This window comes from Syngnathus leptorhynchus, chromosome 1 (genome assembly GCF_054491065.1).
Source record: "Syngnathus leptorhynchus isolate UIUO chromosome 1, UIUO_Slep, whole genome shotgun sequence".
NCBI classification, from domain to species: Eukaryota; Metazoa; Chordata; class Actinopteri; order Syngnathiformes; family Syngnathidae; genus Syngnathus; species Syngnathus leptorhynchus.
In genome coordinates this window covers 7,585,084-7,607,073 of record NC_141195.1, presented here as the reverse complement: position 1 = coordinate 7,607,073, position 21,990 = coordinate 7,585,084, and the positions used below count along the sequence as shown (strand labels likewise).

General features: G+C 40.0%; 1 protein-coding gene across 9 annotated transcripts in view; it reads left to right on the top strand.

Annotated features, from left to right (window-relative positions):
- The window catches only part of plch2a (phospholipase C, eta 2a), a 76,541-nt gene that overhangs the window by 51,391 nt on the left and 3,160 nt on the right, over window positions 1–21,990 (top strand). For 3 of the 9 annotated variants that reach the window (XM_085912714.1, XM_085912722.1, XM_085912680.1), the window contains 21 exons: window positions 2,087–2,233; window positions 3,559–3,802; window positions 3,912–4,041; window positions 6,984–7,154; window positions 8,417–8,510; window positions 9,175–9,378; window positions 9,976–10,096; window positions 12,340–12,511; window positions 13,702–13,809; window positions 14,362–14,526; window positions 15,151–15,234; window positions 15,355–15,455; window positions 15,536–15,624; window positions 15,700–15,882; window positions 16,165–16,272; window positions 16,398–16,522; window positions 16,588–16,672; window positions 17,340–17,486; window positions 17,614–17,693; window positions 19,976–20,348; window positions 21,488–21,499. In XM_085912714.1, the coding sequence (XP_085768840.1) occupies window positions 2,087–2,233; window positions 3,559–3,802; window positions 3,912–4,041; window positions 6,984–7,154; window positions 8,417–8,510; window positions 9,175–9,378; window positions 9,976–10,096; window positions 12,340–12,511; window positions 13,702–13,809; window positions 14,362–14,526; window positions 15,151–15,234; window positions 15,355–15,455; window positions 15,536–15,624; window positions 15,700–15,882; window positions 16,165–16,272; window positions 16,398–16,522; window positions 16,588–16,672; window positions 17,340–17,486; window positions 17,614–17,693; window positions 19,976–20,348; window positions 21,488–21,499 (2,943 nt within the window). Of the gene's footprint in view, window positions 1–2,086; window positions 2,234–3,558; window positions 3,803–3,911; window positions 4,042–6,983; window positions 7,155–8,416; window positions 8,511–9,174; window positions 9,379–9,975; window positions 10,097–12,339; window positions 12,512–13,701; window positions 13,810–14,361; window positions 14,527–15,150; window positions 15,235–15,354; window positions 15,456–15,535; window positions 15,625–15,699; window positions 15,883–16,164; window positions 16,273–16,397; window positions 16,523–16,587; window positions 16,673–17,339; window positions 17,487–17,613; window positions 17,694–19,975; window positions 20,349–21,487; window positions 21,500–21,685; window positions 21,813–21,990 lie in introns of all 9 variants that reach the window. The other 6 variants (XM_085912741.1, XM_085912689.1, XM_085912752.1 and 3 more) reach the window with 6 other exon arrangements.

The following is a 21,990-nucleotide window of genomic DNA, read 5'->3' as shown; positions in this document are numbered from 1 at the left end:
TCTGCTGGCGAGATTACTCAAAAGAGGTCAGCTATCACCCAACTTTGTCAATTAAGACTCTTTTTACATCATGCATCAATTTTGATGTTGGTCATGACCCTGGTATTGTCTCTCCTTTATTGTTTTTTTTTTAAAAATATATATGTATGTCATTAGGTTTACTGCTTTTTACGTCAGTACCAAACATCGAGATCACCTGCTTGTGCATTGGGTCGGCGCCATATGGCTTGCAGGCAATCCCTCAAGCTTAACCTGGTGTCCTGATCGTGTGGTCTAAAGTCACTTAACAAGGTCTACTTGGCCCGAGGCATCCTTCCATCAACAGAGGCAGCCAAACTTCTAACCTGGTTTTAGCCAAAGCTAGCTACGTAGTGTCTGCGTCCTAATTTTAAGTCCTTCTCGTAACCACGACAGCTTGTGGCTTCAAGCAGATCATTCAAATACTTAAGAGTCCATATAGGTCATGTCTTTATATGGAAACAGTGTATTCTCAAGAAGTTGTCCTGTTAACTAACTCATTCACTACCACTGACGGCTATAGACGTCAAAGATCAATTTTAACTGGGCTGGCAGGGATTTGGTTAATTTACAGTAGATGGGAGTTCAACTTTCTTTGCTTCATCATCTGTGAATCATTTGGGCTGAGATGTTGGTGGTTTAATCTATCCTGTTGGTTTTGTTTTGAATTCCAGACATCACACAGTGGTAGATGGATAATTCTCGAGATGGATGTTTTGTCTGGCAGCGTGTTCATTTCTGGTTCATTTCGCTTGGCACCCTGTAATGAATTTGCCCTGGGCGCTGGGTTAGCTTCAGTATTAATTCTCGCAACAGGCTGTGGTTGTAACATGGATATCTGAGGTCGCATCAGTGTCACTCCACCAAACTGTCCCCAATGACAGATGAATCACCAAACTAATTTGGGATGAGGGACTCAGTTGTTGGATTTGTGTCCAAGATAAAATCTCATCTGCGTTCTATGTTAATAATTTGCTTACCAATTTTGTGCAGGTGTCATGAATAAATTTAGGCATAATACTCATATCTAAAATACAATATGCAAATTTAGGCTCAGCTTGTTTGCTGCCAAAACAGGCTGTAGTCCAAAAAGTAATATTCCAATTCCTCCTAACATTATTGTTACCTCTGTAGCAGGTGTGTTTTCAGCGGCTGGACTGCCTGTCATCTGAATACGACATGTTGACATTATGCAAAAGTTTTTTTATGTTCCTACAGCTGGCTTGTGCACATCACTGTAAAATTTTGCCTCAGGCTACATTTCATTTTGTTCTAAAGTAAATCCAGTTGTAATTGGAATATCATTTCTTCTTGGAAATATTTCATTATGGATAATCTTTTCTGCTGGGGGGGATGTTTTTGTTCTGTGCATTAGCCTTGTTACTTTGGCAGGGAGGTGCAGCAGAGACACAAGTTTACTTGTCCCCATTTGATACTGTTGACATCAACAACCTCGCAATTGCTTACCTAAATAGTCTGACACTTCTTGTCTGCCTTATTTATTCAATGGCATTCCGAGCACGTTTTCTATTGATTAATCCATCTGCAAGAAATTCATGATGATTGATCCATTCAAAGACAATCCACTCTTGGTTTAATTTAGTCTAAAACTGCAGCTCACTCTTGTCAAATTTCATTTTCACTCCTTTGATGTGAGAGCTGAGACCTGTGAAAGGTCATAGCAGTTGGCTATCCTTTGTTTGGATTTGCGCTACTTTCTGAGGATGCCAGATTTGTCGCATGCTTGCTGTAATGTGACAGACACTTGACAGTTATTGTGAAAGCCACATGCCTTGCAACCCTCAGGCTTGTAGCTATTCCACTACTGGATACCACACTATTAGCTTCATGTGGTGTTACTCATCATTTCACCTGAAAATAATGTAAGTGTTGATTCCCCCCCCCAAAAAAAAAATATGTTGACATTGACTTACATGACAATGCAGTTCCCTGCATAACACAAACAAACAAAATGGCTCATGTGCATTGAGCAGAGTGTTTTTCCTCAATTGTCAGCTTTCCATCTTTTTCAACATTCTGTTTTGTCTGTTTGTTTTTTTTTCCCCAGTGGAGAAATGTATGAGCTCCATGCAGATGGGTACCCAGATGGTGAAGCTTCGTGGCAGCTCCAAGGGACTGGTGCGCTTCTTCTATCTGGACGAACACAAATCCTGCATCCGCTGGAGGCCATCGCGCAAGAATGAAAAAGCTAAGAGTGAGTGTCGTTTTCCCTTAATTGTAGTCGAGTTGTAATCCCACCCATATTCATGCCGCAAATTGTGACGGAAAGTGCAGTATTTAAAGGGGGAAATCCATTATTTTGATTTATTTTGTTGATTGTTTTTGAACTGTTGACATTTCATTTAGTGTAGATTAAATAGAAAGGGTAGCTGCATTAACTACTGTAAAAACATGAATTTGATTTCAGAGTCAATTTCATAACCCCATCTGGGGGGGAGGGGGTGGGGATATTTTGACACCAGGAATGAGAAATGGCAGTTTAGCATATTGCAAGACTTTCTCTCTCACGCACGCACACACACACATTATATGCCAGAGCGGAAGAGTCATTATGATAAAGTTAGTGAACCACTGAGTAGGCAATCTACGGCGAGTTTTCAGACACAGAGTTGATGGCATTTAACAATATAGCATTGAATTCATTTGTAAGATTATCAATATAGCCGGTATATGGGGGGAATACGGCTGTTGCTGGTGGCAGTAGCTCAGATAGCGCAGTTGCAGTCATGGAGTATTTTTTTGTTTGTTCTGCATTGCATTAATTGTTTTACTCTGCTGTAGGCTGAAAAAGTTGCACATCAGAAGATATAAATAACACAAGAGATCAACAGTTCAGACTTTTTTGTACTGTTTATTTGTGACTTGGCTGTGGTGCAAGTCAAGCAATTTCTTATTTGTAACAAACAGGAGAACGAACACTGAAACAGATAGACTTAAAATAGAATTACATAGTATCATAAAATTAGAGTGAATAAGCCTTTGAGCCTGATTTACTAAGATTCCCTCATTGAGTTTCCATCTTGCACCCGTTGCTGGTGGGCATGTCACAGTGGATCTAAAATGCCAGTCCTTTACAAAGATCCCAAACAGCAGGTGTTAAATTGCGTGTTTACTCACTCTGAACGTTTATATACACGCTCTTGGCAACTGGTGTACAAGTGGTGAAGACTGCAGTATTCACTGTAAAAGAGGATTTTGTGCATGAGGTAGCTTTGATGTTCTCCAAAAGTGTGCTAGAATATAAGAAAGCAGCAGCTGCTTCTCAGATATGTTCCTCATAGAGGCTCTCTCTCTCTCTCTCTCTCTCTCTTTCTCTTTCTCTTTCTCTTTCTCTTTCTCTTTCTCTCTTTCTCTTTCTCTCTTTCTCTCTCTCTCTCTCTCTCTCTCAGATTTAATAAGATTAAATTGATTTCATTATTCATCAGATTTAATCTAATAAAGACACTCTACCATACTGTTTTGCAAAATATTTTCAAGTTTCGGTAACTGGTCTGTTGAATGTTTCTTTCTCTGCACCAGTCTCGATTGATTCCATACGGGAAGTGTGTGAGGGTAAACAGTCTGAGATCTTCCAGCGTTATGCTGAGGGCAGCTTTGACCCCAACTGTTGCTTTACCTTGTACTACGGAGAGCACATGGAGTCACTTGATCTCGTGTCTGGTACCGGTGAGGAAGCGCGGACTTGGATCACAGGCTTGAAGTACCTGATGGCTGGTATCAGTGACGAGGACAGCCTGGCCAAGAGGCAACGTACTCGAGACCAATATCCTTTGAGATATCGATCGTGACTTCTCTTTAATAGCGGCATTCATGCATAACAATAGACGGTACATTTCTCAATAGAAACTTTCTTTAACTTTGCTTGATATCACGTGGCTAAAACAGACCTTCACAGAGGCTGATAAGAACGGCGATGGCAGTTTAAGCATCAGCGAAGTCCTCCAGCTTCTGCATAAACTCAACGTCAACCTTCCTCGGCAAAAGGTCAAACAGATGTTTAAGGTACAGTAGCAAATGTTATTTTCTGATATGTATGTATGTCTTCAGTTCGTGTTATTATTGAGTTCATAGAAGGATTTGCATAATTTTGCTTACAAATTCTGAGAATTATTATTTTTTTATGGGGGGGTGAGGGTAACAGCTTATTGCCAATGTTTTTTCTTCTTTTACTAGTACTATCAGTATCAAATACAAGGCCCTAGGGCCAGATACGGCCTGCCGCATCATTCAAAGGCAAATAGTGAATTGACTTTTTGTCCATACTAAAGTTGCAAATTGTCTTCACTTTTGAAAAAAATAGCAATATTACTCGCAATTGTTATTACCATTCTTTTTTAAAATATTTGAACAGTTTTTACTTGTCTCTGATTTCAAAACTAGTTAGTCATCAGTTTGTTGTGTAGGCTATCAATAATATATAATATAAGGCGTTGACAGTCATAATGGCCCTCCGAAGGAAACCATGACGACAATGCCACCTGCGACAAAAATGAATTTGACACCCCTGACCTATACCTTATTTTTCCCAAGACTTTAATTATGTTGACTCCTTAAATACATTTTAACACAGCATGGTAAGTTTGCAACTTGAAAGCCAGTTGTCTTAGTAGGGCACCTAAAACCAAAGCTGTATTGACTTGTACAGAAAGGTTTGTGAATAAGCACTAAATAGCAAACATCTGTAGCGTTGTATTAGCTCGTGACTCTGTCACTAGCTCTTCTCTTCAAGAGGATTAGCACACGTTAAGCGCTACGTGCTAGTCTTCCTCTCACAAAACAGCCAGCCTCCTTACTGGACTTAGTCCAGGGCTCTGTTGACGGGCATCCATCCATATGGTGCCGTCGTGCTACAGATGGCTTCCAATGTAATGCAAGGTAAACACACAAGAGACCAATCTGTCCCAGTGTGTTTTGATAAAGATTTATGTGTTGACAATCTCAAGTCATTTCTTGGCTTAACCTACTTAGAGCGGAAGCACCTGTGGAGTTGATCCCTTTCCCACTTTGAAGACGGTAATGGCCAGTTCCCTTGATAATCTACTCACAGTTCAGAACACAGTGCATATTTTATTAGCTTACCTGCACTCTCATTTTGATGTGGAATAAAACAATCACGATGTGGTTGAAGTGTACTGTAGAGATTAAGATTCATTTCAGCGGATTCTCAAAAATAGAATTTGTCGTTATATGCAGGAAGTCTCCATTTTCCAGACACTCAAAAGTATTTGGATGAATGAGATAAGGGAATTTAAATATTTGTCAAACTTGGATGAACATCTTTTACAGCGACGACTGCCTGATGTGAGAAGCCCGTGGACATCACTAAATTATGAGTTTCCGCTTTGGAGAGTCTAGCAAAGCACCAGTACAAGTGCATAAATAGTGCGCTCAAAATGGGTCACGATTGGATGCACTTTTCTATTCCCATCGTTCTAGCAGAAGTGGTCAGTGGTTTAATCGTCTATTTATCTTCAGTTTGTAATCATTACGAGTGGTTTTGGACCAAGTCAACAACAATCCAAATGTTTCTTGTGAATTGATTTGCATATTATACACTGGGTGAACCCAAAAGAACTGCTGTTGTCCATTTATTGTTTTAACTCAAAATTTATCCGATGGTGTATAAAGCCAAACTCCTAAAACTTGTAGTAATTGTCCAAATACATCTAACTGTAAATGCAATCTGTCCTATCTATCTCAAACCTGTCAACCCGCTGTTCTTGTGTCTGTAAACAAAGCATCTAACAGCCTCAGGTGCTCCCCAGACACTGGCGCGATTGAAAGCATATCGCTCATTCACAACTTCAGGTGACAGAGCTCTCAGGCTTTGGTCTGGTACTTTTCCTTCCATGTGTTAATTGTGCAACTGCAGAAGAATCAAGGTTGAATGTATTATTCTCACTGCTGCACCAAATAGTGTTGCACTACTGAGCTGAGGTGCTGGGGCCAATGCCTTGCTCAAGGGCATCTTGACAGTATCCTGGAAGTGGAAAAGCATCTCACCAACAACTGGTTACCATCTAGTTCATACTTAAATGAACAAAAACCATATGCAGTTAGGTGTGTGAAAATGAAGATGTGCCAGTTTGAACAATTTCTATTTCATTTATTAAAATAACGCTCTGCATTAGACTTGCAATGGGCACACAAAATAGGTCAGTATGTTTTTTTTTATATTTTTAAACAAACATGGTCGAATAAATATCAGAATTTGTCCAAAAAAATGCATGCCAGCAATACACAGTAAGATTCTTCAAAATTAATTGTCGTGAAAAACTTTAAAGTCCCAGCTTAGCTCGTGTCATTAAAAAAAAAAAAAATAATGAGACCGCTGTGTTTTGCTCAAAATTTGTTTCACTCTGCTACAGCCAGACACATCTTAACTTTGGGCTTATTTTTATGACACACACATGAGTGACACTAATTATGATTTTTTTTCTTCTTCACATTTTTAAGACACAGTGCCTTTAGTACACTCAATCCTTAACCCATGGCATAGCTGTATTCTAAATGGATCTACAAAAAAAAGCCGACTTCACTACTGCTGCTTTGCTAAATGATTTATCACAGCGGACTTGTGGCCGAGCAGGAAAAGCTCTGTTGCAAGAGGCAACTACAGCAATTCTTACTAATGAAATAATCCATATTAGCTGCTCAACTAAAACGCTGAGCAGAAGCCCGCTAACAAGTTAAGTGCCAGCTTCATACATAATGAATTGGAAAGAGCAGGGCTAGATTGATGTTTGGTGTCCAATGAACGTCGTTCACCAAGCGAGCCTTTGCTTCCGTTTTTATCTCTGGGAGATATGTTCTCACTAATAAGATTGCTTTTGAAAAGTGTTTCTCCAGGGCTGGGACTTCAGAGCACTTTTCAGAGCAATAGTATCAAGAATCTGCACAGCAGGACAAAATACTGTGCTGATTTGCTCCTACCTGTTGTGCAGGAGGCCGACACTGATGACAACCAAGGAACGCTGGGATTTGAAGAGTTTTGTTCCTTCTACAAAATGATGTCAACTCGCCGAGACCTGTACCTCCTCATGCTCACCTACAGCAACCACAAAGACCACCTTGATACAGATGACCTGACTAGGTTCTTAGAAATTGAGCAGAAGGTACTCGCACTGTTATATTTTGAAATCACACAAGTGGGAGTGTTTCGTGTGATTTAGTCTGACTTTGTGCATGCTGGTGTCAAAAGATCATGAGGTACAAAGTTTTGGTGTGGGGAAAATGCAGACATCATGAGGTCCTACATAAGGGAAATGTCACGTGCCCTTGCCACACTCGAGGTGAGGTTGTAAACTGTTTTCACTTCTCTAATAATACCCCTGCACTGAAAAAGAAAAAAAAAAAAGAATGAATTAATGAGCGTGACTGCAAGTTGTTTGTAGAGCAGCTAGACTGTGCTCCTTCTTCCAATTAGCACTCTACCAGGGTATTTTAAAGATGCAGTCATTTTTTAAGGCAGGAATGCTCTGTCAGCAACTTGTCAGCTCTCCTACGGTTATGAATAGCTTATTCTCAGATTCTGATCATGAGATGAAATTTGATCTTGGTGAGTAATTGATGACATTATGTATTTATTTGAATACCATAATGCAAAAAAAGCCATGTTGGTATATAGTCAGAGCTAGCTAGGTTGCCACTGTGAAGAAAATGTCCTTTAGTGGCTTGAAACAAGCCACCTCGCTGCATGACTTATCAGACTTATCCTCACAGTTATCCTTTTTTTTTTTCCTTCCAAGGACCAACTTGAAAATGAATGTTTAATCATCTTTGTCATCTCAGCTCAGTCACCAGTTTGACACGATTTAAAGCAATCCTACTTGAATAGCTTTGAACCAAACCGAAGGTAGAACAATGTTGACATCACTCTGAGCCTTCTAGCAGAACTGATCTGATTGGTTTCGATTGGTTTGATTTGTTTTTGTCATTAGCCAGCAATCCTGAGATCCGAAGACTGCAAAATCAACATTTTTGAATAGAAGTTAATAACTGATTGGAATAAAACAAAACCCTATAAGCTATACACAAACACTTTGGTAAATAAAATCATGTAAGTTGTAAAGGCAGGTCAGTGCTGTTTAGGCCCGTTTGCAGTAACGTAATTGTGTTCTATTACACGATAACCTGTCACAGTGAAGACAGTGACTAACCCAGAATTGTCCGACCCGCTTTAAAAGAATCAATATACGAGCCATTTCACGCTCCACAGCAGTAAGCACAGAGACATTTGGATCATTGGTGGGGAGACTGTCATGCATTCAACTTGTTCCACTTATCAATAACGAAAATTTGACATTGCTTTCCAGTAAGGCATCATTTTGGCACTACTTTTTGTTTTTTTTCTTACATGGATTTCCTTACTTTATAGATGACCAAAGTGAGCAAGGACCATTGTCTGGAGATTACCAACAAATTTGAACCCTGTTCAGAGAACCAAAAGCAAGCCGTTTTGGGAATTGATGGTGAGAATACTATTCTTTTGCTCCTATACATAACATTGTGTACGATTTTGCAGTCAATTTTCAGTGTCTTATTTATCCAGCAGGATTTTTTTTCAAAGAGACATACTCATAAGTCTAATAATCAAAATACATCTATGTTCATTTATTTTCTTTTTCTTAAATAGTTAACAATCTAATAACATACCATTTTAATCTTCAACTTATTTTATATTAGAATAATGCAATTGTACTGATATTATCCTATTGTATTTGCGCAACCAAAACACATTTGCTATCTGACAATCAGAATTCCCACAATAGCGTATTGATGGGTTTTTTTTTTTCCATTCTTGTCTATCAGCAACTCACCCCCTCACCCCCCCCAAAAAAACCACAAAAAAAACAAAAAACATTTGACCCCACTAAACAGACACTGACACAGGAATAATGTATACATTAGTCGAGTAGCCTATAAATCTTAACACATTAATTTGATAGTCAAACATTTTTTTCTATACATATGTAAAACACAATCACTCATATTTTCAAAATCATTCTGGTAAATATTGATAACATCACATGACCCGACTTGACCTGGTCTTGGATTACTTACTACGTTAGAAAAGGTGCATGAAACCAAAACCTGGATCAGCTTGGTTCTAACACCACTTTAATCTTCTTTCAGGGTTTACAAATTACATGCGCAGCCCCGCAGGCGATATCTTCAACCCGGATCACTACAGTGTTAACCAGGACATGAGCCAGCCGCTGTGCAACTACTTCATCGCTTCCTCGCACAACACGTACCTGATGGGAGACCAGCTGATGTCCCAGTCCAGAGTGGACATGTATGCCTGGGTGCTGCAGGCCGGCTGCCGCTGTGTTGAGGGTACTTCATCCCCCACTTGTACTGATAATGGCATTAACAATCAATGACAAGATATGCATTCAATGTAAAAGTTTTAAAGTCATTAAATGACATTTGACCCTTGAAGCAAACACAGTTTTAATTTTGAAACTCATCCTTTGAATTTTTGATAGAACTTGATAAATATGTAATGTTTGGAACCTTGCATTGCCGACTTTATAAAGGTTACCACCCACACAGCATCACGAATAAACAGAGCACTCAATGGATAAAAGATGAAAGAAAATTGCTATTTGAAGTTTTGTATTGACCGATTAATCGGCAATCTGTATATATTTTTTCTGACAGTAACAGTAGATGTGTGGCTTGCGTCCTGCTTATTCTTTAAAACCAAAACATTGTTACCAATCATGAGAGGGTATAGTGGGACAAAAAGATCAAGGCAATTGACAATGTTATTTGAAATTGACTTTTATATGAATGAGACTGTTGAGACAAGGTTACAAGAAGACGTATTTGACCACTTGATACGTTTTTGACTCGTATGTTCATCTTGAAATGGCCTGTTCTTGAATTTGAAGGAGGCACTTCTGATTGTCATGAATCTCTTGTGCACAGTGGACTGCTGGGATGGTCAGGATGGCGAGCCAATTGTTCATCACGGCTACACTCTTACCTCCAAGATCCTTTTCAAAGATGTTATTGAAACCATCAACAAATATGCCTTTGTCAAGAATGAGTACGTGATAACACACACACACACACAGCCCCTCCACTGATATGCAAATAGATTCAGAAATCTCAGAAAAAAAAAGAAATCATAAAGTGGCACAGAAATATATGAAAAAATTATTATATATTGGCAATTGGCCATCAAGAAGTGTTACTATTTGTTATGTACATTTAGGATAAAGTTTTAGCTTTGCACATAATAGCTGTGAGTCATTAAACATGAAATACTTGACTATTTTTTGTCCAAAAGGCTGTTTAGAAATATTGATTGACATATAAAAGATGAAAAGTATGTTGTTTTTAATGCTAATTTTATGAAATGCATTCCATCATCAGCCGCTCTCTGGAGCTTGCATTTATTCTAATAGTCTAATATTCTGATTGTCAGTGCTTAACAAATTTATTCTATCACCAGCTAGAAAAACAAGAAAATGTGACTATTTTATTGCTTTAAAAAAAAAAAAAAACTTCGAAGGTCGACTTAGCACTTTGTGTATAAATGAGGCATTTCAAATTGAAGTGAAGGCTTTCAAAGTTGTCTGTCTGGAGTCACAAGGCAGTGTTACATTGACACCGAGTTTAAAACTCAAATGCTCGATCAGCCTTGAAGGCCAGATCGGGTTTATGGACCAAATAAAGCCCCAAATGACATTCTTAAAAAAAAAATCGATTGGGAAAACTCAGAGGTTACCAGTGAAGGACAGCAAGGACTAGTGTGATGAGCTCATGTACTTTTATGAAGGTTAAAAGTCTCACAGTGGCATTGTAGCTGTTTTCTTGTAGGTTTCTGCTCAATGCCAGTACTTTCCAGGCTTACTGTATTGTTCCAAGTTTTGTGTCCGTTTGTTACGGAAGATATAACGTATCCAAGAGATGTCTACTCACACGTCAACAAGTATGTGTGCAAGGAGAGATGCACCCCCCCTTCTCTTTCAAACCAGCGACATCAGAAGGTGATATGCTCATCGACATGCATGCAGTCTGAAGGATGTGCAGAAAAGATCTATTTTTAGCACAAAAGCTACCGAAATGCTCCATTTGCTGAGATTGAATCCTTTTGTGTTTTTGGAAAACATTATCGTGAGCGCCCTATTCCACCTGAAACCTTTTAAAGTCTGTCAGGTGAAAGGATTACGTCATTATAAAGGACAATCTGATTTCCAAGTGTCTAGATGAATGACCCAAGAGACGGCTGACAAGAGATAAATTGGAATGCAAAGCTGCCATCTTGTGAATAGGCCCACACCTTTGACAGCAAAGGTTCTATTGTATGTTATCTAGCAGTGATTATCAACTGGTGGTCCGCGGCCCACTAGTGGTCCGTAGCAGTATTCCAAGTGGCCCGTGAAATTGGAAAGGGAAAATAATTGTAGCATTTTTAAAAATAAAATGTATTTATTATTTAGACTTGATTTATTTTCCAGATAATCTTGTAAATCATTTAGCCATCCAAATCATGTCAAATGTAGCTGAGATTCTGAAAATAGACATACAGATGCAAATAAATAGCCTGAATAGGTCTATCCTCCTTCGGTGACTAAATAAAATAATATTCCGCCAAAACAATGGTCCCTGAGTTGCTTCTTGGTTATAATGGTGGTCGTTTGGACAAAACCAGTTGAAAACTCCTGTTTAAGACCATAAATCATCCATGAAAAAAAGAACAGGTAATAATAACATAAGCAAAACATGTTGACTTTCTCAACTTTTGTACAGAAAAAGAATGTAACGTGCTCTTTGATTCCGCAATGACTATTGAAGTGTTACAGTTCTATCTAATCATTAAAGACTCAGTCTAAATTTAGCTATTGAATCTAATGGATAGATTTATTTAGTATTTAATACATTCCTTGCGATACTGCATTTTTCTCTTCAGTTCAGGAGTGGGTCCAAATAAAATTGAATGACACAATCATAAGTTTAGTTACAGTCAGTGTGAGTCACAGCACAGACAAAAAAAAAAACAACAACCCAAAAACAACAATAGCTACTGTAGCAGACTCCTGACATTTTACTCTAAGGCGCTAAACTATTCAGTTCCCGCAGTGGAGCAATCGTACTTGTCACTGCATATCATATTTCAACTATGGTTGCATATCAAACCTCCAAAATGGATGATAGATTTCAACATGATATCAACCTTGTGGACGCAGGTGCATAACATGGCAAACAAATGACACCGTATTATGTGTCCCCTCTCCAGCATCTCAGCATCCTGACATCAATCTTCTGTGTGTCATTGTCTGCTAGTTTCCCGGTCATCCTGTCCATCGAGAACCATTGCAGTGTCCCTCAACAAAAAAAGATGGCTCAGTACCTCATTGATATTCTGGGAGACAAACTTGACGTTTCCAACATCAAAGCGGAAGATTCTAGTTGGCTCCCCTCACCGGAGAACCTTAAGGGGAAGATCCTTGTTAAAGTAAGTCAAGTCTGTTGGTGAACTGTGACGCACTTCAATCTGAAAGTAGGAAACCTTGCTGTTTCAAACGGGACTTCAAAGGTAGCCGAGACCAAGTGGTCGAAATTGGTCAAGCTACCGGCGGTAACTTGAATTGATGCTGGACGAAAAAGAACATCTCTGCGTACAATTAATGAAAGAATTAGTCGATAATATAAGTGAGAGCAAGTTTTTGGATCCGTCACTTCCTTTTCAACTTCAATAATGTAAGCTTGCTGCTTCTAGGATGAGAACATGACTGGTCACTCGTAGCTCTCAATCTAGATCTTAGGGTCTAGGTGTCAAAAAGAAATGCAATTAAAATAATTATTAATTAATGTTTGAATTAATTTATTAACATTTTTATTTGTTAATGTTTTATTTATTTTATTTTTTGCTTTCATACTTACAAACATCATTCCTTTTTTTCCCTTAAATACAGGAATTAAAACTACCACCAGGAATTAAAACTTGTTAAATAGTTAACAATCTAATAACATACCATTTTTTTCACCATACCAATAACAAGGCTTTTTTTTTTTTAAACCCCATATCTGCACTTTTACTTAAGTACATTGTGTGAATACCTTTCTCAATTTTTGGAATTTGATAGAACAATAGAGTACCTACCTGGAGAAAGTCATCATGCAAAGTCCACACAGGAAGGTGACTTGAGAATATGAAGACGTGCTGCCCACTAGCAATATAAGTTAATTTCATGGAATGTTTTTCTTTTCCATTTCATTTTAAACTTCCTCTCAATGGCAATATTTTATGCAACGCAAATCCTAAATGATGGATTGAAGCTCTAATTGTAACAGCCCCATGCTGACAGAACATGTTGAAGTTAATGAGGCTGCACCGCCACCAAATGCTCGCAGTGAAGAGACAGCTCTGTGCCAATACCTGGCATGAAAGAAACGTCTCCAGAACCATCACTTGTGCAGATAGCAATGTGATACAGTAGGAATGGAAAGTTGGTGAGGAGGCGACAGTACTGAAGTTATCTTTAGCATACATCATGAAGTTGTTTCAAGACATGCCTCAGGCTACAACATCCAGGACATACTGTGACAATTGAAACATTAGACTTGCCAAGGATAACATCATTTTCAATCTTGTGCATTTCTTTTCGACTTGTACAACTTTTTTTTTTTTTTTTTCTTGTTCAGGGTAAAAAGTTGCCTCCAAACATCGATGAAAACGCAGAGGAGGGTGACGTGTCGGACGAAGACAGTGCAGATGAGATGGAGGATGACTGCAAGCTGATGAATGGAGACGTATGTATGCGCGTTTCCCCTTTTTTAATTTAATAGAGCGAGGTTGACAACCTTACATGAGGATATAAACTTTATTGTATGTTAATGGTGCTTGGTTTTATGAAAATGAAAGGTGTAAAAATGGGGAACATGTGCACTTGTGCATTCATCTGAATTTTGTTGCAGGTGAAATAACATTGTGAAATGCTGTTTATTATTTATGAAGTACCAATGAATACATTTAATGATGATACAATAAAGTGACAAACCTATTTGTAGCTCATAGGCACAGTAAGGCTCAACATGCAAATCATTTGGTTCATAGCTAAACTATGCCATCATGTGGTTGCGTTCTGCATGGGGATATTTTTGCTGGGGTAATCATCACTTTTGTATTTAAAATCTAAAACGACTCCCACTTGAAAATGTAGGACTCTGACAATTCATGTGTGCGTGTTTTTAAGCACCATCAATGTTCAATGTAGGCTCAAATCGGTCATCAAATATAATTCATACAAAGTATAAGTTGCCATGCTTTTTGAATTTCGAGATGTGTTTTCCTTCCTCCTGCAGATGTCAGCCAACAGGAAGCAAGTCGAGAACATGGCGAAGAAAAAGCTAGACAACCTGATGAAAGAGTCCAAGATTCGAGATAGAGAAGACCCGGACAGTTTTACCATCGCCGCACTTCCACCTGCTGGGCAGTTAAATGAAACTGACTCAAAGGTACGTCTGATGGTACGTCAAGGCTGAATTGCAATTACTGAAAATAATTAAATTGCTGATGAATTGGGTTCATCTTTTCTTTAATGTTGCTCTTGTTATGAGTGTCACAGCTTGCAGTTAAGCAGTACTATATTTGTAAAAGTGCTATTTTTGGAAAATGTAGGTCCATTACTACGTGTTTTATGTTTTTAATGAATATACATAAACATCGACAGAAATGTACTTTAAGAACAATGCAATTAATCAATTTGGAATGTTCGATACCACTTTTTTCAGACTAATGCCAGTACGAGTTCTCAACTCTTGAGTAGTCACCGATACCAAGCACAGATACCACTACGGCTTCTGGTTCATAAAATTCACACAAAACAATTGTAAAGCCCTATATCCCAATATAGCATGTTATATTCCAATATAAAATATCTAAAATGTAAAATATAGTTAAAACAATTATTTTAAAAAAAATATATATTTTTTTTAATTATTAAAAATTAAAATATAAAATGCATCAGAATATAGCAAAGTTCCTGATGGTAAAATGGTCACGAAAGGGCAGCAAATACCTTTCGCCTCCCAGAAGAATGTTCCCAATGAATGTCGTAAAAATCAGTTTAAAAAATTTGCCTCTTTTAACAGGTGACGGTGACATCGGACGAGGCTAACACCAGCAGCAATAAGCGCACTGGCCACTCGTTCATGGAGAACTTTTCAAAACGCAAGGTTTGTTTTTTGTTTGTTAGTTCCCCTCCCAAAAAATTGCAACTCACCAAATGTTTAATACGATGAGCTGTTCCCTCAGAAGACAATCCATTTTCTATGCTTTTACTGTTTCCACACCAGAAAAAAAATGCAAAGCTGAAGAAGACCTCAAGCTTGGAAGACACAGATACGGACCAAGAAAGCTCCAGCAGTGCATCGCGAGCCCCCCTACATCACAACAAGTAACACATTTGACAAAATGACATAATACTGTCCCTACTATGTCCGCTTCATCCTGTATGTCCAATTTCCAATCCTCCAGAAAGAAGAAAACCATGAAATTATCCAGAGCTCTGTCTGACCTGGTCAAATACACATGCTCTGTGGGCCTTTATGACGTTGAAGCACAAGGTGCGTTCCCTACTCACAGATTATCACATAGAACCCGTTCACAATTGTTTCTAATCTTTCTTTTGTCAATGGTAGTCAACTGCAACTGGCAGGTTTCATCCTTGAGTGAAACCAAAGCCCATCATTTGATGCAGCAGAAAGCCAGCTCCTTCAACCATTTTAACCAACGACAGCTCTCACGCATCTACCCGTCTTCTTATCGTGTGGATTCGTCCAACTTCAACCCTCAGCCCTTCTGGAACGCAGGCTGCCAACTTGGTATGCTCTACTACCCATTCTCCTCTCTGACAAAGTAGATTATATAACTATAGTGGTTCTGTAGCACTTCATATTTTGGTTTTGTATTTTTCTTCCACTCATCATCTGAATCAATTTATTTGCCATTTCTGGAGGCAGCACATTAGAAAACAGTTACAAGTGGTCGGCCACATACAGAAAACGTGAAAATGAAGCGAACATGCTCGCATGTGGGCAAGACTGATAATCAATCACCTTGTAAAATGTTCATGATCATACAAACAATCGGAGGTTTCATTACAGTTGCACTCAACTACCAGTCGGAGGGTCGGGTGCTTCAGCTCAACAGAGCCAAATTCTACAGCAATGGCAACTGCGGCTTCATCCTCAAACCCAAATGCATGTGTGAAGGTGAGCATGCATTCAATCAAGAATTTTACGTTTTGAGTTTTGGGCGGGTCAGGTGTGTGCGTGGGTGACTAGTTCCAGACATTATATATTTTTACATGGCTTCTTCGTTTTTGCTTACATTTCAGGTGCCTTTAATCCCAATTCGGAGGATCCACTGCCGGGTCAAATGAAGAAACAACTTGTGTTGAAGATCATCAGTGGACAACAGCTACCCAAACCCAAAGACTCGATGCTGGGGGACCGAGGAGAGGTACTTTGATACAGTCGGTGAAATGAGCTCATATACCAAAATGACATCATCGTGTCCCATGTCAGATCATTGACCCCTTTGTGGAAGTGGAAATCATTGGCCTTCCAGTGGACTGCTCCAAGGAGCAAACCCGAGTGGTAGATGATAACGGTGAGTTTGAGAATTTACTTTTTTGCACTTCCACTCTCATTTCTGGCATTTCACACATACTGTAGGTCAGATTTTTGAAAAACCTCCTACAGCCATGGTCAATGAATAGCAATTTAGGAGTGTAAGTTCAATTAAATGAAATAATCTAAATTATAGTGGCCCTATATGGAAAATGTTGCTCTTATTGATTACTTGTCATAAGGAACAGCCAACAAATAGGAAAAGCATTCTTTACTGAAAAAGAACAAAAAGTTCACACTTGGTTAAGTAAAAATGTGCATTTTTTTATGACATTTGCTCACTGCTTCCAAAGAGACAATTCAAACAAAGGCAAAATCATAATTTCTATTTTTTTCCCAGCCCAAATTAAAAGTAGCAACATTGGTCTGCTTGTCTGGGTTCTGATGTTTTATTGATGAGAAGAGTCCAAAGAGACCATTCCATGAAACACTCTCTCTGCACGCAGCCCGAATAATTGATCACTGCTAAATTGTGTTCTACTCTACGACACTCTCCCGACTCTACTTTCTCTGCCCTCTAACACTTATCTCCATTTTTAATTATCTTTTCATTTCTTCGTTTTACTCTCTTATTGTGTACTTCTCATGCAAAGCACCATCGCCTTCCATTTTTAACACCTAAAATCTCACTCGGGATGCTCCTGCAGGTTTCAACCCAATGTGGGAGGAAACTCTGGTGTTTACAGTCCACATGCCAGAACTGGCCCTCGTGCGTTTCCTCGTGTGGGACCACGATCCCATTGGTCAAGACTTCATTGGCCAGCGTACCATCGCCTTCAACAGCATGATGCCAGGTCAGACTTGAATGTGGATCTATTCTTGTGTGGGGCTAAAAATATTGTGTCATGCTGAATATTGTCCAGTGAAAGAAAATACATTTGTGTATATCTGTTTTTTCCCCTCCTTGGTGTTTATTCATAGGTTACCGCCACGTCTACTTAGAAGGTATGGAGGAGGCTTCCATCTTTGTTCATGTAGCTGTACATGACATCACCGGTAAGGTAGGTATTGCTGTGGGAGCCATATGGATCGCTACCCCCCCTCTCCCAATTAGATGTTTGAAAGCAATGAAATGACCATTGTACATTTAAATTGGTATTTTTTCATAAAAGTAGCGTCATAGATATTTTCTAAAATTCCTTAGCCTGTTTATTGTTGGTGAAGTCAGTGTCTGACGATTTTGCATGTACTGTGTGTGTTTAATGAATCTTCCAATTGGAATAGTGTGTATTGTTGGTATTTCAACTTTGAAAAACAATGCAGATGTTCCTTTAAAAAAAAAAAACAACTATTGTGTTGCTTCCTCTGTTTCAGTGCACTCAGCCGTTTCAAGTCACTTGCAAAGTTGTACTTCATATTGTCCTTGTTTTGAACCGTTTTTTTCCGCATAAGCTTTGTACTTGTTGTTCTTTATATCTTACTTCGCCCCACGCCAGTGTTTTGTCTCTTTTTCATTTGTTGCCGTCTGATTCTCTCTTTCTGCCCCACTCTGCCTCTCTGTCTGTCTGTAATTCCAGTGGAGCCCTCTTTTACCAAATGATAAATTTCGAAGCAGGACATTTTTAGGAACGTTGAAGCTGCCACTCAAAGCTCAGGTGTAGTGACAGCCAGTCGGCAACCTGCATGAGTCCAATCGCCACGCTCCCCCCTGCACATCTCCCACTCGTCCGCTTGACTTAAAAGAGCAACTCATGCCTCGCATGAGTTATTGAAGACTATCTGCACTTTCCTCGATCCATCAAGTAGATCCAATGTCTTTAACTCTTGAGAACAGAAAGGCGGGGAATCTGCCTGGCTTCCATCTCTCTTTTTTTTTCAGTATTCAATTAGATGAAACCATCATTTGAAATCCATCCAGTATATTAAAACAAATGTTCAACAGGATGATTTCAAATGTCACATTATAGACTTGAGTCCTCGTATTTGTATAAGCTAGTAGATTTGGTAGCCGGCGGTTGTTTGCTTTAGCTGCTAAATGCTAACTTGGTTGACGGTTGCTGTAAACAAATTAATACATTCACCAGATATGCCAGCTTTCCCGCTCCACGTTCTCCTCGAAGCTGGCTGTGTGGTGCTCACAAACCGCAATTATATTGTCCCAAGTTGTTTTTATTTTATCACGCTGCGTGTGTCTGTTTGTGCTTGATTTAGTAAGGTCGTGAAAGATGGCCGTGTTGTAGAACTCCAGGTGACTACGGACCGCGATGATGTTTTCTTTCATCATTCTCAAATGTCAACACAAAAACCATCCGTACAAGTTGCTAAGTGTCCCATTGTGGCAAACCCGCACTAGCTTCTTTCTGGCATCGATTGACGATTAACATCGTGTCAGGACCTTGAGCTCAGCTTTCGGATGCCTCCTTTTCTCAGTTTTAGATTCTGATCTATCACCCAATCCTTTTTTTTTTTTTTTTGTTCAATCTTGTTTGTTCACTGTTACTGTCGCCTCAGTGCCAAGGCTTGGGCTACTTGGATCTACTTCTAACATTTAAAGTTCATTTGCATCAGAGTTGACTTTGGATTCGATCCAATATCTTACGCAAGCAGACCTTCACAATCATCACGCTGTCTGGATGTTCTTGCCTGACATTGTCATTGTCATATCACTCTTTATTTTTTTGCCTTAGTGTGCATCTACCAGGGTCAGGAAACATCCACACATTTGAATTTCAGTGACATTGTACTGACTTAATGGGGAGTCTTAGCAATTGCAGCGTTAATTTGGAAAACGTGTTCAAAACCTTTAGCATGAGAGAAAAAACGTTTCGAATTGTTTTACTGTGCCTGGGCTTAGTAAGACTGACACCAATTACAATTGAAGGTGTTTTTTGTAACTCGTGCATTGCTTCAAGCATCAATTGTTCTTTATTGCATCCTATAAATTGAAAATTAATCATGTAAAATGTATCATTCTGCCATGAAGCAGATATTAACTACAACTATCGTTGGGGGACAGCTTTGTGGTTGCTGCTGCTGCTATTGTTGTTATTCTACACGTGAAGCAGTAATTAAATGACTAATAATTAAATTTCACTGTGAGCAAGCATGGCGTACAACTAAAAGGTCTTTGTAAACACTGATTTATTGTGTCAGGAAAGTACGAAAATGTGGATGTGTTGTTTTTTTTTTTTTTTTTGTGCTACTCCTTAATTAAGCATGTTTACTCCTCCAAGTGTGTGACTGCAATAATGCAGCATACCATCTGCATGGTGGCAGCATTTCAAATGTTGAATTGCTCATACACCGTGTGTTTGACAGCTTTCTTTTGTTTTGCTTTCATCAGGCCAAAGCAGCCAGCGGCATAAAAGGCCTCTTTCACAGAAGTCCAAAGCAGGCCTCTCTAGACAGCCATGCTGCTGCACAGCACAGCCGTAAGCAACCCTTCGGTGCCCACCTCCTGCGGCGCACTGCCAGCGCACCCACCAAAGGTCAGCCCAAAGTCAAGAAGGGCCTCCCCGAGATCACCATTAACACCAAAGACTGCAACTCGGAGGGCGCAAGCGAGGACCGAGAGTCTGAGGACAAGGCCTCTGCCTCCTCCTCTCACCAGCCAACACCACCACAACTCCGCAACGGCGAGTCGACGTCATCCCGCCAAGCCAACGGCCAATGGGAACACCCCGACACCAATGGGACTTTTAACGCCGAGGGTAAAGGTAAGAGCCCTTGTTTTGCTCATCGGCGGCCTTTGAGCGAGCCTTTAAAACGGGCCGGCCGACTCCGTTTTCACGATCCGGACATGAAGCCGGGGGTTTTCGCTCGGGTCTCACTTAACAGCTCCAGCAGGGTGGGAATGTCTTCTAACTGTATCACATGCGTGATCGGCTCCAAGGAGAGTCCAGATGCGCTAAGAAAGGGCCACGTTGAGGAAGGGCAGGGATCAGAGTCAAAATTGGCAGATGAGCAGGGAACCAAGAAAAGGGCTAAGCCGAAGCCTGCAGCGCATGGCCAGCCACAAGCTTCTCCCCCAAGCTCGCAGTCACTTCCTCACTCAAAGGAGGCCCAGTTTTGCTACTCATCCCAGGCGTTCCTACGACCCAAGCCGTTCCCCAGATCCAAAGCAAGGCAAATGCTGGCAGCCCAGCACATCCAATCTCTGCCTGACGCAACACAGAGGAACGCCCTGTCTTGCAACATTCCACGCAGACGCTTTCCCAACACTGTCACACCGGCGCAGAGCCTCACACCAGATTGTCGGAGTAACCTCCGTTGGCACCAGGCGACGATACCCAAATATGGCACCGTGTGTGGTCCCGCTTTCATCTCATTCGCAAGCAGTGACGGGAGTCCGAGACTCTCACTCAGTGATGACAGCAGCAGCTGTGACAGCTTTGGCAGCCTGAGCAGCTTCGACTCCCTCCCGGTGCTACCTCGAAGTGCTGTCGTCGACAGCCGCAAGAGGGCGGTAGGCACTCTTCAACGTGAGATGAATGCCCTGTTTGCCCAGAAAATGGAGGAGTTGCGTCATAAATCGCCCCTCTTCTTGGCTGGTAAGATGTTGACGAAGCCTAGTGTGCAGCTGGATGCTGAGTAGTTGCCCTGAGCACTGTAGAAGAGCTTTTTTTTTTATTTTTTTATTTAGCTTTGCTCAAGTATCCTCTCTGACCACCTACTATGTTCCTCAATAGTAATCCTCCGTAATCCCCAGGATCCTTTGCCCAAAATGTTTTATTTCAAATCCTCTTAGTTTCCTTCAATAATCAGCTCAAAGTGGAAGTCCCTGTTCAAATATTTGAGTGAAATTGTGTTTGTCTCTACCCAAAATCTGCAATCCGATACTCTCCACATCTAACAGATAACACAGACGGTGAGTTTTGAATTCATTGGGGAATCTTCCTTTCGCTTTCATTTATTTTTTCACAAAGGCAAGTTTGACATGTTTTGGGGTTCTGTTTTTCCATATCACTTTTCAGGTTTGAATCATTGTTAATTATATTTTTGTATTGTGGAGATCAAACTATGACCTTTGCCTATTCATGCTTTTCTCTGGAAGCTATTCCCGAGCCCCACCCCGCCCATCTCCTTTTCTTCCCAGTTTTTGCTGAACTCCTTTTTCCTGTTTTTCCCTTTGCACGCTCTCTCTGTTCCTAGTGCAGAATTGAGGGGATGACCAGAGCCAGGTAAACCTGCTGAATGCACACAAGCAAATACTCAAATACTGCATAATACCATTTTAGGTGCATCTTCACTTCACCTATATTTCTCTCCATCTACCCACCTTTTTCCTCCTTTCCGCCATTTACTTTTTTATGGGTGCCTTTCTCTCTGAAGGTTGATTTGAGTTTGCAACTAATAATA